General features: G+C 37.5%; 1 protein-coding gene across 4 annotated transcripts in view; it reads left to right on the forward strand.

Annotated features, from left to right (window-relative positions):
- Positions 1 to 21,359, forward strand: part of NRXN3 (neurexin 3) — a 981,410-nt gene extending 960,051 nt beyond the window's left edge. For 3 of the 4 annotated variants that reach the window (XM_035539906.2, XM_035539917.2, XM_035539916.2), the window contains one exon: positions 20,418 to 21,359. In XM_035539906.2, coding sequence (XP_035395799.1) covers positions 20,418 to 21,343 — 926 coding nt within the window. In that variant the 3' untranslated portion in view covers positions 21,344 to 21,359. The remainder of the gene's footprint in view (positions 1 to 20,417) is intronic. The other variant, XM_035539918.2, reaches the window with a different exon arrangement.
- The last annotated feature ends 2,929 nt before the right edge of the window (positions 21,360 to 24,288 follow it).

Consider the following 24,288-nt stretch of genomic DNA (forward strand, 5'->3'; position numbering starts at 1 on the left):
AGAGATGAAGCCTGCTTTTGCTTAGAAAGTATGTACTGTCTTTGAAGTAAGCCATTGCAACTTCCATTTTTTTCATCATCTGATAATATTTCGGATCGTCTCAGTCTTATCTGAAATTCAGATCTGACTCTTCTCCCACGTGCCTGGTGACAGGACGAGGGGGAATGGGCTAAAGTTGCGCCAGGGGAGGTTTAGGTTGGATATTAGGAAGAACTTTACTGAAAGGGTTGTTAGGCATTGGAATAGGCTGCCCAGGGAAGTGGTTGAGTCACCATCCCTGGAGGTCTTTAAGAGACGTTTAGATGTTGAACTTAGTGATATGGTTTAGTGGAGGACTTGTTAGTGTTAGGTCAGAGGTTGGACTCGGTGATCTTGGAGGTCTCTTCCAACCTAGACGATTCTGTGATAACACTGAGCCCTGTATGGTGTTTGACCAGAAATGGACCGTAAGTACTTCAGTAACATTGTTTATCTCAAACTGAAAATGTTTTGCAGGTACTGGAAAGAAGCTTTACAGGCCTATTATAAGGCAGATGAATACTGTTGTCCCCGCTTTATAAATACTGAAATCAGAGAAGTTAGAAGGATGTTTCCTTAAGTGTCTTACTAACAAGCTTTAGTTGAGATACATGGAGAAAGTTGGACAGATGCATGGAGAAAAGGATTTGTAGAAAATGTAGAAGTTGCATAGGAGGGAGGAGGAAAAAAGTATTACTGGTGTTAAAAGAAGAATTGCACTAGCAAAGGGGAAGAAATGTTTCTGAATAAAATGATTTTTTCCTTACAAAAAATCCATATTTGTTAAAATAAAGGGAACAATTTCACATATAGCTTTATGTCAAAGCTGTAGATGAGCAATCAAGTCTTTCCTCATTCCCACCTATATGTGCGTTTGCTTCTAGAGTCTGGTCCACTGGCTTTAATGGTTTTGTATCCCGCTAGCCCCTGCAGAGTCCATGCAGCACTGGGACGGAGGCTGGGTTCCAGTCTGTTTCTCACTTCTTCAGTGGAGCCGTTTACCCACATCCTAATTACAAGTTCAGTCAGTAATATTTCTGTGTCACCACTGAAGGCAATAGGGTAGCTCCAAGGTTGTTGAGGGCATACTTTGACCTGCAGTCTTTATTTATGAGTGGTGATGATAGGAGACCTGAACTTGACTCAGATCCCAGACTAAGTTGGTAGAGAGTTGGTATGAAGAATATTTTTAAGCTGGAAACAGATCAAAAATTTTTTAAGTTGGAAATGCATCCACTGAGACATAATAAGCATGGAACCCCATGGCAGGGTTTTCAAAGTGGAATGTGTTTTTCTAAGGGAAAAGTAAAGCTGGGCAAAGAGCAGAAATGAAGTACTTTTCCAGTTAACCCTGTGCACTGTCTCTCTTCCAATGAAGATAGAGCACATGCAGCTTTTTTTTTTTTTTTTTTTTTTTTTGGAAGTTTAGTACTTCCACACTGAATTCTTCCCTTTCTTTGTAGTTATATATTTGAATTGACACTTGGTTCTCTTTTTAAATATTTTTATACTATTGTTACCACTTCTAAATTACCTGACAGTAAAATAAGATGATAATATGAAATTGGGATGGAGCTACAATGTGGCAATGGCACTTCTGAGTTCCTTGTATGAATTCATTAGCCAATAAATAGCCAAAGACAAATGTCTGAAAACATGGGGCATCCGCATGTGCAAGAGTGAGACACCTGAAATAATTAAATGTTGAGAACGAGAGTATCTTATGCATGTGCCTGTTTAACATGCAGTTGAAATCGAGCAGCTGATAATTTGACTTCTGACATGCTTCCATTTTGATGAATATCTCAATGCCATGGAAGGTTATGAAAAGAAGCCAGTTTGCATTAAACACTTAAATTTGCCATTAAAGACTGGCACGCATTGTTTAGGCACTGGGAATGACAGGCAAATCTAGCAGTTTTTCTCCAGCATGTTGTTGGTCCATGTGCCTGCTCATGCTTAGTGTCCTTTTGCAAAAGGCAAGGAAGGAGCCATACATGTCCAAGTGTTTATAATGAGTCTTTTGAATTGTGGAACTTTTCTTCTAACTTCAAAACAGTGTTGTTCACTACTACTCTAATATGTCAGTAAACCTCAGGGCACTAAGGTTAGAATTTCAACAGCTTTTTAATTCATTCATAAAGTTCACATTTGCAGGTTTTGCCAACAGCAGAATTACCCAAATAAAGTGTTTGTTCTTCTAACACAATATTTCCAATTCCATCACTATTTTGATTGTGCTTAAGAACGTCATGTGTAATAAGAATATGAAAAGGAATAATGAATTCACTGGGGAAAAAAAAATCTGTATGAGAAAATTTTGTGGCTTGCACAGATAAAGGAAATTAGAGTCTATGAGAAAGTAATAGACTTCCCTATTAAAATCTAACAGTATAATGTCTTACTTCATAGCAGAGGAAGGCCTAATGTGATAAGGGTTTTTTTTAGCTTCTCTTAATTAACATTTCATCCTATTAGGCTTAGTTTGCAGTTACCTTTAATTTCACAGGTATTCATGATTGTTATGCTCCTGTGAATTACCAAACCATGAAGCTGAGACATGATGGTTAATAGCTACGCGAAGTCTTGTTTTAGATGATTTTCTAACAGTGACCTTAAAATGTAAATGTAAATATTTCAGGTAATACAGTAAGTAGTCACATGGAAAATACATTTAAGTGTATGACTATATATCTCTTTGAATAGTGATTCAACAGCAATCTGACCTGCACCACTGGCCTATGAATATTAACTGCTCTATTAAAAAAAATAAAAATGTTTTGCAAGTTAGTGCTTCACCAGTGCCTCAAAGAAAACAATTAAACATTTGTAATAGTGTGATATACTTTATCTTATCATGGCGTGAAGATAAGGGAGAGTGAATATCAAGGCCACCTAGCTTGCTGGTGCGGAGCAGAATTAATCAGTAGCAGAAGTCAGTCATCCTGAATTTTGTTCATAAAGTCCTTAGGGTCTGAATGGGCCTGAAGAATTTTGGTGTCCAGCTCCTCAATTTTATTCATGGATATACTATCTCTACTGTCCTAAAGTACTCTGAAGTATGATCATTATCATCAATATTAAATAAGGTTAACTTTTGCAGTGACATGTTTCTCTTTTAATCCAATTCGTTGTGCAAGCAAAGTAAATACGCTTCCCAGCCACTTTCTTGCTATAATGCAACCTCTGATAAACAGCTTAAAGCTTTGGCTCCTGAATCGCCATCGAGTTTATTCCAGTCATTCACTGTGTTGAAAAAGAGGATTCAAACTTGCCTGCAGCAGCCTTTCACCACTGTAATCCTGAACTTTCAAAAAGAAATCTGCAAAAACGACCCTCTCTCTTTATGCTCCTGCACTTCCCAGCAGTATTAAACTTGCCCATAAAAACAAACAAACAAAGTCCTGCCAAAAATCCAACCCAAAATGCCTCGATCATAGTAATATCCCCTCTTGTCTTTTCCAAATGATAGACAGAACTAGCTCACATGTTGAAAGCTACTTTACAAAGGGCTCCCCTGCAGTGTTTCAGAGCTAGATAGTTCATACATTAGTTGGCTCTATTGTATTTCTGATGCAGTGACAAGTGCTGCCTAGTGGAACTGACTTCAAAGCACAGATTGATAATCATTGCCATTCTGTCTCCAGACACTTCTGCTTGAGGTCTCAATGGGATTGTGGTGCATTCAAACACTAGTACAATCAAAAGGGAAGAGCATCACACATTCTCTGAACTGATGTGAGAGAACAACACCTAACATACTGCTCAAAAGGTTGGTGTTCCCTTCTCTTGCTTTTCAGAGGAAGAATTGTGGTTGTATTTATTTCAGTTTACTCAGTATCATAATTTCTACCCAGGATTTTCTACCTTTCTACCACTTCCCAGTGGTATTTTAGTAGAACCTCTTAGCAGTCAGTTTGGTAGTGATCTTCTCATCAGTAACAGTCTCATAGCATATAACAGTAACATATCATTTTTCCTCCACAGGTATCCAGGTATTACACAAAGACTTAGTGTACCCAGCATCACCTCATTTTACTGATAGGGAATTTGGTCTAGCCTTTTCATCATGGCTGTGGGGCTGAATCCTCATATTAATTACAAGGAATATTTTGACTTGTACTTGACTGAAGAGGAGATTGAAGGACTTATCCTCATTCCGGAGTCCCAATGACTTCTTGTAGGAAAATAACAGATCAAAATTTTCTATTAGCCCCTGTCTAATTTATTTTAACTGCCGCAACAGTATTTTTCTCAGCATTATTCAGAGCTTTGTCCAGCCTACTTAATTCCCTGGTAGTATTTTCCACTTTCAAGATTTAACCTCCGTTATGGAAACTACCATTTTTTGGCTTGTTTTCTTTCAGTTTTGATATGGGAATAACATTACTCCAAGTCAATCCACAGCAGAAAGAACATACTTTGACATCCAGTAGCCAAAGTAGAGTAACTTTAAAAGCAGGGCAATACCACTGGATAATCCATCATTGGGAAGATGTGCTTTGAGTCTCTGATTTATCACAGTTTTTCTAAATGATTTTGAATGAATCATAAAGGATAGGAATGGATATAAAAGGGATCAAACTCAATAGAAGACAATATGCAGATACATAATGTGCCTTTTCCAGTAGCATTCATTAGTGAAAGAAGTTTAGGTTTGAAGGCACATGTAAATGAATCTTGTTCAAAGCCTGCTGTGGAGAGCTTCTCCTCAGCCATCACAAGGTAAATTCTCTTCACTCCAGATTTAACCAGGGACTGATGTTCACAGCGCTGAATGGACACCTAGTTTAATGTTTCTTCTCAGTTAGTGCAATATTTGACTTGATACCATTTCCAGGGAAATCATGTATTGTTTTTAGACGGAATTCATCACTATTTCTGATTGCCCAATTTATCCTTATTCATTAACGTACCTGTTTTCTTCTACAGCTTATAAAATATTTCCTTAGTCTGATGTGTACGTTGTTAAAGGTACTTGTTAAAGCTCTGTAGTAATAGATTCCCATGTATCCTCAAGAATAAGCTGCAGCTGCCTCACCAAAGACACTTCAAAAGTGAAATCTCTGGATCCTGAATGTCTTCCAGAGAGAGAAGTAGTGTCTGGGATGATCCTGAATTATTCAGCTATCCAAGAAGTGGACAACATTTTTGTCTGGTTTCATTTAGCGTAGTTTTGTTTACAGGACCAAGATAAAAGCACAGCAACTATCTCTGCATGCAAGCTGCAAATGCAGGTTCTTCTCAGCACTGATTTATGTCTGTAAGAGGAACAAGAAATAATAAAATAAGAGGGAATTTTGAGAACCAGGATCACTACACCACAATCAGAAGAGTTTTTAAATTGTTTGTAAGAGAAACCTTTTAACAGTGAATTCTCTGTGGTTTGGATCCTCCTCTCAGAAAGCAAGGGAGGAAGCTCCATCCATCGAGTCACTTACGGCTGGACACGGTGCACAACCTGAGAACGTAACGCAGTTACACTAGCTGAGGGATGAACAAAAATGGGGAATGTAGCCTAGCATCCAAGTGAATGAAAATAATGCACTGGAAATGGCTCCTGCTCATCTCTGAAGTTTACCAGAAATGTCTTCATGTTAAAGAACCAAATATGAAAATATATTTATGAGTAATTATGTATAAATGGAGGGGGTCATAGGAATAAATGCTAGTCATTGGTAAACTTGTATATACAACTCCCACAGGGGATAATGTAGAGTCAACAGTAAGGTTAGCTACAAAACAACATTCATGAAGAATCTAGACCTTTATGTGGTTACAATTTAGCGACACCTAGGAGAATATTTTTATGACAGCCAAGTAGATACTGTTTTTATTAAATTATCTCAGTATGGCACACACCCCATACATAGACATGCATTTCAGGTCTCTTTTAGGATTTGGGCATTCAAATTACTTCCTAAATTCTTCAATCTCTCCATGTAATTATCTCATGTAACTTTTCTAAGACACAAGTTTCATATACAAATGTACCTAGCAAGCCCTTAGCCAGCATACTTGAGTGTTGCCTTGATTTGTTTCCTGGATACATTCCAAAAATTAATATTAAATGGTGTGACAGTATAAGATTTCTTGGGCTATAAGTACCAAAAAGGAATATGGTAGTCATACAGTATTCATTAGCGTTCCGGCAAACTGATATTTTTATCTAGCTGTTTTGTGGCTGTGTATGCTGAAGAAAGGAAGGGACACTGAAATACCTGTGCTGCTTTCTGTTTGTAGATAAGCAAAAACATATGGACATTTTAGTATGCCATAAATACACAGTAAACATTTGCTGTATGGGTTTAGACCAAAAACAGTAAACTATTCCTGCTCCCACTCAGATTATTGGACAGAGTTCTGTTACTGAGTTTGTCAGTACAAGGATCTGGTAGTGGTTGCAAAATCCCTCAGGATTTAGAAAGATTTCTTCCCATGTGACTAACTCTTAGGATTGAATAAGTTTAGCTTTACATAAAAAGAAAAAAACACATAGCTGGTCTGATTACAAATGTCAATCTTAAGTCTTTCAAAAAAGCATATCGGCTTCTTCTGAGAGGAGAAGGAGACGGTTGAGTAGAGATGCACAGAAAGAATGCTTTCAGGTCAGTGATATTGGATGGGCTGCTTAGCTCTGGAAGCATCAAAATACTCTTTGGTTCAGAATGTGAAAAGATAATAAGCTTATGGCAAACACCTGAAAAAGTCTTTTACCTCAAAGCCGTGGCAGTTTAGCCCTATTATTTTCTTAACTTCTGGCACCTGTAAAGGTGTTTTCATATTTGATAGTTTTCTAGCTACTCGTTGCTATAAAGAAACCCCATTAATTCTTACATGCAAAACCAAACAAGATGGTATGTGGCACTGTGTGAGTGGTGCCCATGTAGGCATTATTAATACAGATTACTTATTTCTGTAGGTTCCTATGCATCCATAGGCTTAGGATGAGAGAGGATTTTGCCAGTACAAAGAGCTGGTAAAAGGAAAGTGATACAACTACTTTCCCTTCTTAGGCAATGCCTCTTTCTCTGTGTTTTTTTACTGGACCAGCTAAGCTGGCACTCTTCTGTTGCAATTTACATTGGTGCAAGTAGCAGATGAAAATCCCACAAATAGATTTTTAGTCTGATTTGGGGCTGGGGATGAGAAGTTGCCTTAAAGATTAATATTTTACTCCTATTAACCTACAAATTGTTTGTTATTTGTGGTCCATTAAGCATTTATTTGGCTCGATGTCTGAAAAATATTACTCTGAGAAAGGTTAAAAGCATTCAAGAAGTGACAGGATGCTTTGGGAGTTACTACCAGCAAGAAGCACCACCTAGAAACACCGTTTTCCAGATTCCTGCCAGAATCCCCCGGAGTCCATCTTCTCACCGGGACCCTGTCTTGGAGAACAATCCTCCCCCTCTTCTGCCTACTTTCTCCCATTTTCCCCTTAAACCAGATAACTTTTTTTTTTTTTTTTTTTTGACAATGCCTGACTTGTGGACAATCAGAAAAGCCGTGTTTCATCTAGACCTCCTAGGGTTTCTTGCTGGATCTTCAGTCAGCATGTAAGCATTGTTGAAAATTGGGTACACACTTAGTAAGTGTTGTGGTCTTTACTGTGACCTTCGTCCCAGAGAATGCCTAAACAGGATGACTGTCAGAAGGTAAAGAAGCACTGTATGTGGGAAGCACTGCTGTATAGATTCCTTGTCCTTATATTCTTCACTAATCACTTTTCCGTCTGTTAGAGATAGGATATTAGGCTAATTAGATCCCAAATTTGATCCACTTTAATAGATCTAGCATTTCTAGTGTTTATATTAGGAAGTGGTAAATTCACTAATTTTTAAACAGCTACAGAGCGTTCTTAACTAGTCTCCATCTGTGTTTGTATTCTTTGATGGAGAAATCATTGGAAATTGGGAAGATTCTTCTCCTCCTTGATGTACAGATATATGTATGAGGTGTGGATTTTTTGCAGAGCTTTTTTCCCCTTTTCTGTTTATCATATATTTCTGCTACCAAAATATTCTAGCCAGAACAGAAAATGCTGCCAACATCTCTTGAAGCTAAAAGCAGATGCATAGCTAACAAGGCCCTATTTCTGTAAACGTTTTACAGAAAAGTGAACACTTTTCAGTTTGATGGAAATTCTCTATTTGTTTCTTTTCACTGATGCTTTGATAGTATCAGCTGCTTAGAAGTATGTCATTAGCATCCTTGCTCAAAACATATGGCTTTAAATGACCCAAAGAGGGTGCTGCCTCATGTACAAAGTAAATTCACAAAGGTAACAGCAGTTTGGAAGGCTGGATTACACAGTGGTGAAATATATGTTCCTGTTTGCCACTGTCTTGGGTCCCATTCTAATTAGGTCAAAGTACAATAAATAAATAAATATTCTGGCCTCATCCTATTTTTGCAATTGCTGCACATAAAAATACAGAAAGAAAGGAAAATACCCTGAATAAGGAAAAACTTATGATCGTATTATTTCCTGCTTATAGGCCATCAGGGAATCCTGGATATTTGTAGTGTATTGACAGTGTTGCTGGACAGCTAGGTAAGAAGCAGCTGGTACTGTTGGTTGTTAATGAGATATATTGATAGGGTTGTGTTGCAGTGCACGGTACTCAAATAATTTAGGTTTCGCTATGTTAGGGAAGAGATGGAGCCTAAAGACTAGAGTGGTAGAAGGTACTGCAGTTCTAGATGTTAGCCTGAACCCAGAGACAATAATGCAGATCCTAATTTACCATCTATAATCTTGCTGCGTAACACAGAGAAATATTCATTGCCTTCAACAGAAGCCTTTCAAAATGCAACTTAAAAACAAAAAATGAGAAAATACAACTGTATAATTAAGTCTGATGAACAAGGGACTTTTTGAAAAAATACCTTCTTTTTTTTGTGTAATTTTTCATTTGAAACATTTGGCTATATGGCCCAATCTTTCAAGAAAGTCTGTAACCCTTGACAGCATAGCTGCCTCTCTTCCTAGTCCTGTCCGCTTGAAGGTTTGAAAGTACAAAAAGGCTGCAGTGGCTATACTTTTTTAATCTTTGCTTTTCTGGGGAATAATTTGTAAATGTTAAGTAATAAAATATTATCTGTGTAGCTTCATGTGGGAACATTTGGCTTCCAGTTCTCAAATTAGAACATCTACTTTTGGCTAATAAGGGCTAGATTTTGAAAAGACTTGGGAGGTTTTTTCTGTAATCAGCAGTAATTGCTGGACCCAGATTTTCCAAAATACACTGTTTCTGTTCAAGCACCTATGCATTTACCAAGTGGGGAAAGAATTGCTTAGCACTCTTAAATCCTCTTTAGAGCCTAACAAACATCAAGATTTCCTTCTCAAAATCTTGTCATCTCTTTAAGTGTCTCTGGCTCCAGTTGTGGTTCTTTAGTCCTTTTGATCTTTCAGGCAGTAGAAGGCTTTTCCAGGCCCTCACGCAATGAGTTAGGCATTTATTGTCAAATAGGGCATAAGTGTTTACTTAAGTGGCCTGACATAGACTTCACAGTTGGCAACCAGACCCCATGCCTTCCGGTCTGTTTTGCATCAAAGAGAAGGCACTCGATTCTAATGTGCTGAAGGGGGACATTTCACTGCTCTGAAAATCCAGCTGCAAGTCACGACAGATACTGATTAAAATTCAAAGCTTAAATGCCTCATTGTGAAACTCCCGAAGTACAATTAAACCAGAGGCTGAGAATCCTGGTAGGGAGTGGTGTCCAGGGACACTAACCTTGAAATGTGACCAAATAAAAATTCCCAGTGAGGTCTGCAGAGGCCTCACTTCTGTCACTGTTTTCTATTCATAGCCAGTCTTTTCTGATCCACAAACGAATGCCCAAAAATATCGTATGTAGGCCAATATTTTGCTTCCTGTAACCTGCACGTTCTGTCCCTGAGACTACCCGGACCAGGTTTCCTCTTCCTTGGTTGAACAACTTCCCTTTCTAACATGCTTTCTGGAGGGATGTAGTAGATAGTTCCAGTGCAGTCTTCCAGCACAGGCATAGTACATTCTAGCTATGGAAGCACTGTGCTAATATTCAGCACAACCTCATCACTTCTGAAGTAGGAGCTGAGGGTCTTCTCTTATAACTCCTCTCAGAACTGTACGCTTTACAGTAATGTATCTAAGAACAAACTGGGCTATTTTTTTTAGTCATTTATTCTTATTCCACGTTCCCCAGAATTAATACTGAACTCTCAGTGGTTTAGAGGTACTATTTCCCCTCACGTTAATAAGTACCAAAACATCCTACCTGTTTGTTATTATCAAATCTATACAAAAGAGCCACTGACAATATTTGCAAGGTGGATAGCCCCATTCTTCCCAGAAATTCAAGATAGTCACACACTTCCACTGACTGGTGGTAGCATGACCTTTAAGAATGGTTATGAAGCAAAAATGTTGGCATTCCTGATGGAAACCTAGGGTACATGCAGTGCTTACAGTATGTTTTTCCTACCTCATGGAAAGATTCAGCATGGACAGGGTTCAAAGCTTTATATATAATGTTTTCCCTTTCCTAAAACATTAAGAAAAACAGGCTGGGACCTTGAGTTCCTTTTTAGAAGGACTCTGATGTCAGAATGATGGTCTTCATTCAAGAAGAATATGGACATCATGTGAAACCTGGAGAATTCAGAGGAATCTGAGGACCCATCTAAAACAAAGAGTATTTGGCATGCAGTTTAAGTAACTGATAGGACTGAGTAGTAATATCTTCTTGAACTGTAAATTCTTTTGCAGCATAGGAGGAACTAGTCTCTCAGTTTTAATGGTAACATTGGAAGGTTTGCCTATGCAAAATTATACGGTCTTATTACCAAATTCTACTAACTGCATTGTTTACAACTTTGAGTTGTCACTTACACCAGTGACAGGTTTGTTCTTTCAGACAGTTCATACCAAACTGATGCTTACCTCAGTAAGTAGCTCAGTTGACCTTAATTCTGCTATCCTGTTGTGGCAGTGGTGGGCTCCCAGAAGTGGTCGTGGACAGCATGTCTGAATAACTGCTCACCAACATGAACAAATATTCACTACAGCAATAGCAATTTCCAGCATGGTAGAGTACATTTATGAGAATTAATAGGATTAATTCTTCACCCTTTACTCAAGCTGATCAGCACTTACAGGTAATAAGCCCAGTCTGGGTACAAAAATACCCACTCATTTTGGGAATACGCTAGAGAATTAGGTCTAGTTTAAGGGCAAGTGTCTGGGGTTTTACATGTTCTGTGCATTTGATCCAAATACAAGATCATAGTCAGGGTGCAAAGTATGTCCCAGTATAGTTTATGACTTCTCCTTACCCTTTTCCCCTTCTGACCTCTCCTAGAAATGCAGAGAACCCGCTGGAATGTGCTTTGCCCTTTCTGGAGAGGCATGGAATGATCCCCCCCTGTCCGCCAGCCCCTCTCCTCCACCCACCCCACTCCTTGCTTGCTGTTCTGTTTTTCTACTTTCCCTAAATGCAACTTACTTTAAGCATGCATTATTATTAACATCCTACAGTAAAATTAAGCTATTATATAACCCATTTGTCGATCTCAGCCAATTTCTTCTATCTTTTTCTATGTCTATTTATGACGTACATCCAGACTGCACGTCCTTTTTTTTTTTTCTCCTCTCCATGTTTATTTTAAAAAAGAAGTGATGAAAAAAAGATGTATTAAAAAAAAAAGCAACACCGGAGGGTGGTGGGGTTTTTGGCCAACAACTGAAAACAAATTTAAATGAGAGAGGGAGGGAAGGGAATAGAATTCTTAAGGAAAAAAAATATCCAAATGATGAAAGTGTCCCTAGACTGCTTTGTCTGTTCCTTTTCAATGTGTGCATCCGGTTTGTTCATATTTGAAAGTGTGTGGAATACATTTTCTTTAAAAATAAAATTTAAAAACCCCCACAATTGTTCTTATCTCCCTTCTTATTGGGAACAAAGCGCTTTTTCATTTTTGCTTTTTTTTTTAGTATATCTCTAACTAGCTATATTTTGATGTATTTCTTTTCAGTGGTTGAATTTCTATCTTAGATTTGGTTTGTTCCAATCTAATAATGAAAAAGAAACAAACAAAACAAAAGAGTTATGAATTGTTTTCTGCAATTTTTCCCTCTACTTCCCTCTTTAAATAAGGAACTACTTCACTGGCAGAATCCCACAGCTATATTTTTGAGATTCTCCAGAGAATCTGAATATAAAAGCAATCTAATTTGAAAGTGGGGAAGGGGTGTGCCAACACTGTCATTACATTTGAAACAGGGATTTGATGTGCTCAATATATGATTGCCTCAAATTATTGAGAGTACTGATATTAATTTGCTGGACTTCAGAAGAGATGATTCTTAGAAGAAGGAGGCTGTGGGTAGCTACAGATGAAGTTGTTCTAATTCCAATGCATAAAACTAGTTTCCTTGTTTTCTTTTTGTTTTACTCTCTGGTTATTATTATTATTATTATTATTAGTTTATGTATTTTACTGCTATTTTTAGTAGGGAAAAGTTTAAACTGCTTTTATAATTTGAGAACCTTTAATGAAAATGTAAATAACAATACTATAATTATTAATTTTTTGTAACTTGCATGTTGAAGAAGTTGCAGCTTAGGGTTTGTGAGATTGTCAATGTTAGAGTTCTGTTCTTTCTTTTTGTTGATGGGCATGAATATGCTCATTTGTTTTTGTATATTGCCCATCCCTTCCTTACAGCCAGAAGCTCTAATGCTGCTAGATCACTCCGTACCGCCCTTACATGGACATGGCAACTGACTTACACATTCACTCCCATCATCTTCATCTCCTGTGTAGTACACTCATAGATTTTTACACTCCCACTCCATCCACCCTAGGCATTTTTTCTTCCCATAAGTTCCCCTCTACCACCCCTTTCTTTAGCATTGTTAAAATTTTATGTGCAGTCATCCATTCCTTAAAACACACACACACAAAAATTATAGAAAAAAAAGAAAATGTTTAAAAAAATATATATCAAATTGACCAAAAAGGCAAAAAAAATAAAACTTTGCTTTTCAAAAAAAAAAACATTATATATGTAGATATGCAAACAAGCAGAGTAAATTCTATAAAATGTACAGGATTTTTCAACTGTAATATGCTAACAACTTTACATAAGATAAAAAAAATACAACCAAAAACAGCAGAAAAAAAAAGTTTGAATTTGTTAAGGTGCAAGATTTTTTTCTTTTCATGTTATGTGGTGTGGATGTATGTGTTGTTGCCTCCCTGTATCGCCCTTTGTTGTAAAACAATTATATTTAAAAAGAAATAATAAACATTTTGCTAAAAAAAGTTTTTAAGAAACAACAACGAAACAAAGCAAGTTACAAGAATGTGGCAATGCTACTTGTCCAAGAGCATTCTTACACAACTTTCTTTTGTAAATTTTTCCTTTCATGCCAAAAAACATGCGGGCAATTTGTTGATGTAAGTTGACTGTTATGAAATCAATGTGGTATGCTTTCTAAATATTTTTATGTATTTTTGATTACTTTTTTAAAGATTTTTTTTTTATTATTTTCATCATTTTTTTTCAGTTCTTGTAGGTTTTAATCTTTCTTTAGCTGATAAAGTGAATGACTTATGTTTTTCCTTTCTCTGATCTTGTTGTTGTGGCATTTTTATTTTCTAGTATATGGTTTTGTTTTGGGAAAAGTATATAAATTCACTTATTTTTGAATCAGTTTGTATTTGCTTATATGTTATGTGCTCTTTGTGTATTGTCAATTACTGGACTGTGTTCTGCATAGGAGGGGGTGAAGAAGTCTGGTAGTTTGCTCATATTTTTTATCGGTCTGTCTCTGTCTAGCTTTCTTTCCAATTTCCCAAAATGAACCACCAGTAGTGCTACTTTCTTTGATGCTACTTTGTATGTAGCCTGGTGTCGTAGCCTTCTTCAAGTAAAAAACGATAAGACTTCTGTAGCATTTCAGTAGCTCTCAGGGTCTTCTTATTGCAGCTCTACGTCATTCCTACTTTGTTCTAATGAAAGTGTTTTATTTCTATTAATTTTCTTGATTGCTGATTATCTGCCTGATGTCCTGTCTAAATGATACTCTCAAGTGCACTCTTACCAAGTAAACACACCCATCTTTTTATGACTAGTATCAGGCTTGCCAGTATCTTCCAGAAATCCTACATGTGGCAGACACTTCCCTGCTGAAACTCACGTCCTGACCTTCTAAAAATTCAAACAAGGTTTGCGTTGATTTCTTTAAAAAACAGTGAGCTTTTGATAAAAGAAAAAGTTGTATTCCCTTATAAGCATTGCATGTTTTCAGCTTTCCTGCATGCAAATCATCACACTGAATACAAAGCTGTCACCAATTAATCATAAGAGTTTAAAATAATGATGGGAGATGGAAAAGGGCATGTTTCAGGTGGTTCAAAGCAGCTCAGTGTCTGGTACCAAAATACTTGTTTTTGCTCTAGAATCCTGCCTGCAAACACAATGCCAGGTCCTTTCTGGAAAGTATTCACACCTGTTTCACTGAAACTGCATGAAGATGACCAAGAACGTGCAGCAATGAACCACAGCCCAGCATTAATATGGGCTTTGTGACCTCTCAAAGTCTGTACCTTCCTGTTGCTCGTGAGCCCTGAGGAATGCAATAATTAACATCTTTTAATATAGTTTTGTGGGCTTAAGAAATGCTGTTCAACCAACTCCACCACAAGAAGTACTGTTTTATCTAATCACTTTGAGCACACTATATTCTCCAAAAGGAAAATGAGATATTTGAGATGAAATGCTGCAGTATTCCATTGTGGGAAAGATGTTTTTCTCTCTACTACTGACTGTCAATTGCAGTTAAATCAGACTGCGAGGAGTAGAAAATATTAAGGATGTTCATCTACTAGGCTTCATGTTAGCATCATTTTTTCCTGTGAATATTTTTCCCCTTCTCATCCTCAGAGGACTCAAAGGAGAATTAAGTAAAACACCATTAGACAGAACTTTATGAACTCAAGTCATTTAATAGCAAATTATTCACACTGTTACTGCGTTGATACAGAGGGGAAAAAGGTAAGGAATTATTTTATGTGGCAAGTATTTCATACTAAATATGGAGTCAAACTTCAGAGGAACAGCATAAGAATATAATACAAATGACAAACTTTAGTTGCAGAGTTTGGATGTCCTTTAAAATCTCTTCAAAAAAAGCTGGAAAAGAGAGACGATAAGGGTGTGTCCCTTATGGTCACCATAAGGCGAATCTTCCAGGCTTCATCCTTCAAGGAGAACAATTGTGCTCCTATTGTCCTCTAGCAGTTTGCTGCCTGAGACTCCAGTGAAGTAGACGTGGCTGTGAAGATGAAAGCTGGCAGCTGCTTTTTTTTTTTTTTTTTTTTGATGCCCTCTGCATTCATGACTTGCCCACAGCAGCCTCACAGTTCATAAGGCTTCTATTAAATTTTTAATACTCTGTTTTTTCCAGTGGCAGAGAACTTACTGGAGATCAGCCCCAGAGGTGTGAATTATATATCTATAAATATACTCATACAGCTAAAAGCAGGGCAGCTTCAAGGCTAAAGTAGACCTTTTATATCCCCACTGATCTTGGTAGTTTAAATAAATGCACAACTCTATGAAAACAGTGTATGGACTAGATTAAAGGGCTAACTTTTAAGGAATATACATGCTGTGTTTGTTTCATAAAATGAGAAGGCCGAGCAGAGCATGGGGCTGCTTGGTACAAAGTTTCCCACCTCACAGACCTTGGTTCTCACAGTGCTGCTGCTAGTTTGCTCTTCAGTATTTTTTTTTTTTTTTTTTTGCAGTTGTACTGCTGGTGGGCAAACTAGTTTTGTATCTGTGTCACTGTAGAGGAAACCATTTTATCAGTTTCCCTTCCATTTAATTCTTGTCAACAGAAGCTTTTTAAAAAACATATTTCTTTTTGGGAACCATCCATTCCCTGCTTGGGAGAGTTAATGCTGGTAACTGGTGCTCAGCAGCCAGCAGAAAAAATGAGGGAAAGAAAGCTGTAACTACCTGGAAACAGTCCATACCATCCACAGACAGAATCAAAGTCTCATACAAATATTTGTTTTGAAACCAGGGCCCAACTGGGTGGCAATCTTGTCATTTTGTTTTAAGCACAAAATAGTTTGGAAATTGAAACTGTTAGCTTTATTCAAGACTGCAAGGCATGAATTTAGTGATTGAAAAGCTTGGAGACACTATGAGAAAAACAAAACTTCAGATAGTAATATGAAAATAGGAAACCTGCCTGAAATGTATTTCCCTTCCCAATTGAAAACCCATGGATTTTCAGAGGCTCCTCCTTAGCTTTTTTCAGAGATCCAAGTCTTTAAAGCACTTGCCTTTCACAGCCAACCTTTCAGGATCTGACACTCATGTACAAAGAGACTTGGCAATGGCATTGCACTTTGTCTTTTAAAGCTTTCAGAGCTTACCTTCAAAGCAATGCAGAGCCCTGGGCAAGAGGCACCACTTCTCCATCAAAGGACCACTCGCTACATGCAGCTTCCTGCTGTCTCAGCTGTCATTTTGTGAAAGATGGTCCCCACTACATGCACACTTATCAGCTACCTGTCATCAGACTCCCTCTTGTGTTTCTTACAAGTAGAAATGTAGTAGCAGTAACACAGTTGTTTGGAGGGATGTATAAAAATTTGCACTTGCTCCCCTCTATAGATATTGTGATCATGTTTCTCGCACGTTCCTGGGAGCTTTTCAGAATTTACATTTCCTGTCATCCTTAAATAACACTTTTCTTTTAGACCGAGTGGCATTTTTATCATGTCATTTTAAAGGATGTTTTAACTCCTCTATAAATCACACATCCCAAGAAGTATTCATTGTGCGTGCATACTATTAGACATATAACTTCTATCTTGCTGTGTGTTTTGCATAGATGCCTAATATGCCAATAAAACTGAGGTCACATTTGACATTTAGAGTACTTTTTTCTGAGTTACCTTCTCCCACATGGCTTTTTTTTTTTCAGTCTTACAGCTTCTTTCAGACAGAAAGAAAAATCAAACATTCAAAGCATCACTACTATCCTTTAAGTCAGCTACCTGTTACTCCCCTAAAGTTGTGTTGTTTTTTTTTAAGTTAAAGTAACAAATGAATTCCTTAATGGAGAAGTGATTCCTAAAGAAGGACCTTTAACAGTCTATTTCTTTCGTGTACAGGCAAACATAGAATGGCTTATTTGAAACTTTGGAATAAAACTAGAGATGAGATTAATTGTAGGGGAAGTCAAAGTTAATCCAGCCTTTCTCGTATGAAAGTCATTTCTCTTCTTGCACCCAAAGTGAGATTAAAACTCCATAAAACTCATTCCCGATTCCGTCCCATTGTCCTCCATCCACCAGACTTGCTGGAATCAAAAAAATTCTCATCTCCATCACTTATGCGAAGCCTTATTTAACATAGCAACTCAAGCAAAGTTCTTTGACATTTCAGGAAGACCGTGATGGTTTTATAGTTGCAGTAGTCTTGATCATTGACTCAGGGCCTCAACAGCAACAAAAAATGTAGAACCGTTACCTGTTTTTAAGGCAAGGCTTACTGGGGTGAAAGAAAGTTTTTTTTAAATTAAATGTGATATGTTTCACATTCCTCCAAGGAAATTAATTGCAAATAGGACCAAAAAAATCCTCTTTGGAAGAAAACTGCCCAAAATATTGCCCCAGTGGGTGGCAGATGAACTGCATACTGATGCTATGTGCTAGGATAATAGATTTTAATAACAGAGGCACTTCAAAGCTTTAGACAAATCATTAAAAGCTGCCAAACTGATTTTTTTTTCCAATTGATGTCACAGATGGTGCATGAAATTCACAGATGAATACTGTTGTTTAACAGCAAAACACTGATCTTTAAACAAACAAACAAACAAACAAACAAAACACTTAAAGGGACACTATCTATCCGTGTCTTTTTGGAACTTAAATTCCCCATGCATGCAACTTGATTTAATGTGCACTTAAATTCTTTTCTTTTTTTTTTCTTCACTTTTTTGCAGACTCACAGATGGTATTTCCCTCTGAGGTGTACTCCAAGTTTGTCCTGAGACCACCTTACTTAGATTATAGATGCCCGATTCTAAACACGGATAGGGCTTCTAGACATATCTAAATCATATTACATGCTCCAGTTTCTACATTGCACAGAAACAGCTCAGCTACACGAACACAAAATGCTGTGCAGTCACTTGGCAGACAACACTTTTAGCTTTTTCCATATTTTTTGATACACATACGATACTTATTTCTTCTTCGTATCTTCAGTAAGAGAATTGGCATGAACATGCTAAGGAAGCCCAGAAAATGAAACAGTATATTCCAACTGGCCCTTTGTGTCTTAATTTACAAATCACTTAACCTAAAAGTATGTTAAGAGAATAAGTAAAGTGCCACATTCATTATTTTGGCCTCATTTCTACCCTAGTACCTAGGAGTTAAATATAATTGTTTCAACTGATTAAACTGTCAGCACTTAGTTTCTCATTAAGGATAAGAATAAGCCATACTGCTAGTTCTGCTATCTAGATTTAATCAAACTGTTAAGTACCTTTTCAGTATATTGCTATCTTCAATATGTGATTTGTTCAAACATATTGCTCTCCAAATATATTTAAAACAGATTTTGATTTTATTCGTTATAAAAATTCCAGGGACATTACTGGCAGTATTCAATGGGAAGAAAACAAGTTCATGTAATACATAGTGCAGATTGAAGAGAGCAAAAATTTGACCGTAATGCCATTCAGCATCATAACAATGCCAGACTGTTCATTAGTTATTACTAATACATAAGTAAAAGCCAGAGTTATTTTTTTGTAGAATCTGAAACCCCTTTTGCATCTCTTTCCTTAAGCAACAGTGAATATAAATTAAAATTTTCCTATGCATTAGGAATACTTCATAGTGAGTTGCACTCCTTCCAACAGATCTGGATGACTACTCATGGTGTCAGATAAAATCTTCAGTATATATTTAAATCAACTAGCTTAAGTGGCTAACCAAATAAAAATGAGCAAGGGAAAATTAATACACAAACTTTCAAAAGCAATATGGCATGCCCGAAAATGTGTCAGCAGCCTGTATGTTAGCAGAAGACTATATAATCTGAACTTAGTGAATTAAATAAATTAATTAAGCCTCCACATTGGAGTATAACACTGGAGTGTTAATTACTCATAGGCTGAAAAGCAGAAATACAGTCATATTACAATGTATTGACAAATCAAAGTGCAGCACAGCAACCAAATCTTAGAAATGACACCTCGGTTTTCTTGCTTCAGCTGTACTCTGGTAAGATATACAAGTTGTAGCTGCAGCTTTGCTGTACTTTGGGAGTAGGCTATAAGCCTGGCTCATTTTTAGTCCCCTGTAGGCACTTAGCCCCCATGCTAGGAAAAAGTAGCACTGATCACAGCTATCTGTGTATCAAGAAGTAACAGCAGGTGTGAGGTAACTTCTGCAATGCAGGTTCAAGTACTAATTTGGGTCTTCGGAGCGTTATTTAGTTAGATCCTCAATTGCAATTATGTCTATCTTAATTTCTAAATAAATTATACTAAAAGAATATCAAGAAGAACAGAATGTCAAAACGATATGGCATTAGCAGCCCAAGAAGATGACAGGCAAGGGACATGTCTAATGTAGAACAGAATGTTAAAGAAAAATTAAAAAGAAATGAACAAGCTTTGAGCAGAGCTCTGTACCTTCATGGACCCCAGTAAGTACTTGGTTCTTATTCCATCCCTCACTTTCATGAACCTTCCCACAATTTAAAAACCAGACAACAATCAAGAAGAAATGGATGAATGGGAAAGGCCTTGTGGAAAGGCTTTAGAAACTGCTACAGAAGGAAAGCAGGCTTGAATGGCAGAGAAGAAATAACAATGTTGTCTTCAACGAAAAGACTCAGCAGGGAAAACTGATTAGATGAGCAGTAAAATCCCTCTAAGAGAATATTGCTGTATGGAGGTCTGAAATAGTTCATTTTAACAGTCTTGTAACCAATTGCCTACAAAAGATCACTGCCAAAAATTGGTGTCCACAGAGTCACTTGAGAGTATCTTCAAAAGCAAAAATTTGGGTCCCCCCCAAAAATTAAGAGCATTTCATTGTATGAACCTAGCATAGGCTAAAAGAGAAAGGAAATGGAACATGCAGTTTATCAATGTCAGACGCAGGACGGGAGGGAAGAATCAAAGGATCCCCCAGAAAATTATGTTGGTAGTGTAGCTGGGCAGCAAGTCTGATCCCTGACACTTTTTTTGTAATGCCCAAATCCTTGTACTGCCCTTGAGTTAAGTGAATTGAAAATGGTGCATTGTATCAGTAAAATGTACTAATCTTCTGTTTTTTCTCTTTTCCATCCCAGGAGGTGAATTAGTTATCCCTCTACTTGTAGAAGACCCTTTAGATATCCCTCCTATTGCTACTCGTGCACCTTTCATTACACTTTCCCCTACCTTTCGCCCCCTCCTCACCATTATTGAGACCACCAAAGATTCCCTGTCCATGACCTCTGAGGCGGGGTTACCTTGCTTGTCGGACCAAGGCAGCGATGGTTGTGATGATGATGGCTTGGTGATATCTGGGTATGGCTCAGGGGAAACCTTTGACTCTAACCTACCCCCTACTGATGATGAAGATTTTTACACCACCTTCTCCTTGGTAACAGATAAGAGTCTTTCCACTTCAATCTTCGAAGGTGGCTACAAAGCACACGCACCCAAGTGGGAATCCAAGGACTTTAGACCTAACAAAGTCTCCGAAACTGGTAGGACTACTACCACGTCTTTGTCCCCTGAGCTGATCCGCTCCACAGCTTCGTCCTCGACTGGGATGGTGCCCAAATTGCCAGCCGGCAAAATGAATAACCGTGAGCTCAAACCCCAGCCTGACATAGTCTTGCTTCCGTTGCCCACTGCCTATGAGCTAGACAGCACAAAGCTGAAGAGCCCGCTAATCACTTCCCCCATGTTCCGTAATGTGCCCACAGCAAACCCCACGGAGCCAGGAATCAGACGGGTTCCGGGGGCCTCAGAGGTGGTCCGCGAGTCGAGCAGCACAACGGGGATGGTCGTCGGCATTGTGGCTGCTGCTGCCCTCTGCATCCTCATCCTCCTGTACGCCATGTACAAGTACAGGAACAGGGACGAGGGGTCCTATCAGGTGGACGAGACGCGGAACTACATCAGCAACTCAGCCCAGAGCAACGGCACGCTCGTGAAGGAGAAGCAGCAGAGTTCAAAGAGCGGCCACAAGAAACAGAAAAACAAGGACAAAGAGTATTATGTGTAAAAAAGAATACTTATTTATATATAAATATATAAATACTTAATGAGATTTAACTGAAATATCAGAACCATTGCAGCGAATGAGATTGGGAGATATCGTTTATGGGAAAAAGTATTGGGAAAAAAATAATTCAGCAGTGACTGTTAATGTCTCAGTCATCACTTGGAGTCAGCAAACTCTGCCCTAATGTATTATAAAGCACACTTAGCGTTCTGGAGATGGCGCATACAGCTCTGCCCTGTTAGTGAACTTGGACGTCTCCAAATCTCCTCCTCCGCTGAACTTTCTGCAAAGGTAGAAGACTTCATGGCTTACTTGTTTCATATCTCCAAGTGAGTCTTAAACAATGTTCGTGATCCTTGACTGTATCGATAATTTTTCAGTTTACTTATTAAAAAAAAAAAAAAGGAAGGAAAAAGAAAAAAATGCAAACATTATTAAACAACAAAAAATATCGAACAAACTGATCTGGCCGTGTCCAGCATACATATAATTTTTCGAGATTGGAGGAGGGGAATAAATGATTTTGGAGATTGTTGGATTTTGGTTTGGTTGGTTTGGTTTCCTGGGTTGCTTTTCTTTTTTTTTTTTTTTTTTGCCTTTTTTTTGAATTTTTTTTGATTTTTGTTTACTTTTGGGTGTGGGAGGACAGGGTGGAGAGGACTATTTTGGGGGGGGGGGAGGGAGCATGAACTAGGACATGAGTTGAGAAGAAATCTCGGAAAAAAAATCCATAATAAATAAAGAGAGACTATTGCCATATATGAACTCAAAAGCTACCCATGGTGTTTACTCTGCATATCTGATTGTGTTGTCTCTAGAATCCGTCATCTTGCAGTAAGTTGCTAACAACACAGTGAAGTGTGTGATGGGTGGTGATGAAGAAAATTGTCATGGAAAGCTGGTCCCCTTGGATCTGGCTCCAGTATTTGCAATTGAACTGAAGAATAGATGGTTTGGGGTCTGTTCTGATCAGAATCATTGGCTTTATTTGGGAATATCATTTAGTATGCATTAGCACAGCCAAACTATGGTTAAAGGGATTTGAAGATTCAAAAAAGAATGCTTAAAAATGGTTATCCATTCTCAGCTGAGTATACCATGCAAAAACAAAGGAGCCTTCCTCCGGGTTCTGGTTCTGTGACTGATTGCAGTGCATGCAAAACAACAATAATAAATCAGTTTAATAAAGATATCAGAAAGACACCACTGGAGTTCAACTTGTGACAAGACACATAAAATGTCAGAAAAGCTAAACACTTGTAAAAGAATGCAAAAATGCATAGTGGTTTTTTTTTTTGACATGAAATTGTTTTTCATATGTAATATTTTAATTTTGTAGCTTGACATTTCAGATCATCTCTGTCTTTCCATTTGCCCTATTCTCCCTTTTCCTTCTCTTTTATATAAAAGACAATAAAGCTGCTGTGACACACAAAATAATAAAGAAAAAGGAATTTAATAATATAATATATATATATACACACAGATATATTTATCATGGTATGTTTGATGGGACGACTGGAACAGAAGTTCTGTTATGGTCTTAACGTGGAATGAGAATGTTCTTGAAGAACAAAGTAAAAAGAAACAGACAACAGAAGCAAACAAAATGTGAAGAGAGTGTGTGTTTTAGCTTTGTCACAGTTATCTGTGTCAAAAAGAAAAAAATCTGAAATTTTGTTTACATATTTTACTACTATTTTTTTTGCAAGTATAATTTCTATATGGATACCCTGAAGGTGTATATACTGTTTTATGGTTAAATTGGGAACATCTTTTGTTTTATTTATGTGATTTAACTTGGTTGGTTGGTTTCCACATTTGCCCAGTTACTGTGAAAAGGATTATCTTACTGTACAGAACAATAGCCAGGTGGTTTGATGGCTATGCCTGTCATGTGCAAAAAAAAAAGCAAATGAGGGAGAGAGAGACAGAGAGGAGAACAACAAAAGCCAAGATGGATTGAGAACTCTGGAATATCAGAAATGTACACTTTTTCTGTATACAGATGAAAACTAATCAGCTGTTTAGGTTTAGAAATCTACTCTTGCTGGTGTTTATAAGTCGCATGAATATTTGACTTTGAAGAAGTGTCATCAAATACACACACGCACATGGGAACTTAAAAAAGAAAAACAGCCTTCTCAAACATTTAGAGAAGATGCTTTCATGTTAACAAATATTTTCAATGTGTGTATGTGTGCGTGTGTGTGGTGCGTGTGCGTGAGAGGTTGAGCTTTTTTTTCCTTTTTTATTTTTTATACTAAAAAGAAAAAAAAAGACAGGTTTTAAAAAGGTATGAAAGCACGATTTTAGATGACTTAACTGGCCGAAACTATATAAAGTTGATTATATCTTGATGTCTGTAAAAGATTGCTGTTCTTGGAGTCTTGGAGTCTTGTGAAATGATTTCCTGCTTTCTTTCTTCCTTTCCTTTTTGCTTTACTTTTTAAGTTAAGGGGAAAAATAATTACACTTTCCTTTTTTTGTGTAAGTTTCTATTGGACAGTTTTTGGGAACATGTGCATTTCTGTATGTGGGCTTCTACCATATCCCTGTTGCTTTATGGACAACCGTAAGAATTTTTATTTGAGTTATCGTGATGTTATTGCTTTTTTTTTGCCCTTCTTTTTGTTCTTCCTTTTTGATTCTTTTTCTTTTCTTATTTGCATTTTTGTTTAAAGATATGCTTAGCAATAAAATGTTCTTCCCAAAGCCCTGGATGTTGCTGGGTTTTTATTTCCTAAAGGCTTAAGGGAAGTTCCAACCCTTTAAAGGTGAAAAGTAGTCTGTGAAACAAATATCCCACAGGAGTGTCTAACCACTAGATTACCAAATCATGTTCATGTTTGCTATCCTTTCCTTCATCCAATGAATCTTAAATCTTTCCTTTGCAGGGACGTAAACTGAACTTGAGAGTGGGTCCTACCTCATACCACCCCCAA

Source organism: Cygnus atratus, chromosome 5 (genome assembly GCF_013377495.2).
Source record: "Cygnus atratus isolate AKBS03 ecotype Queensland, Australia chromosome 5, CAtr_DNAZoo_HiC_assembly, whole genome shotgun sequence".
Classification (NCBI taxonomy): domain Eukaryota; kingdom Metazoa; phylum Chordata; class Aves; order Anseriformes; family Anatidae; genus Cygnus; species Cygnus atratus.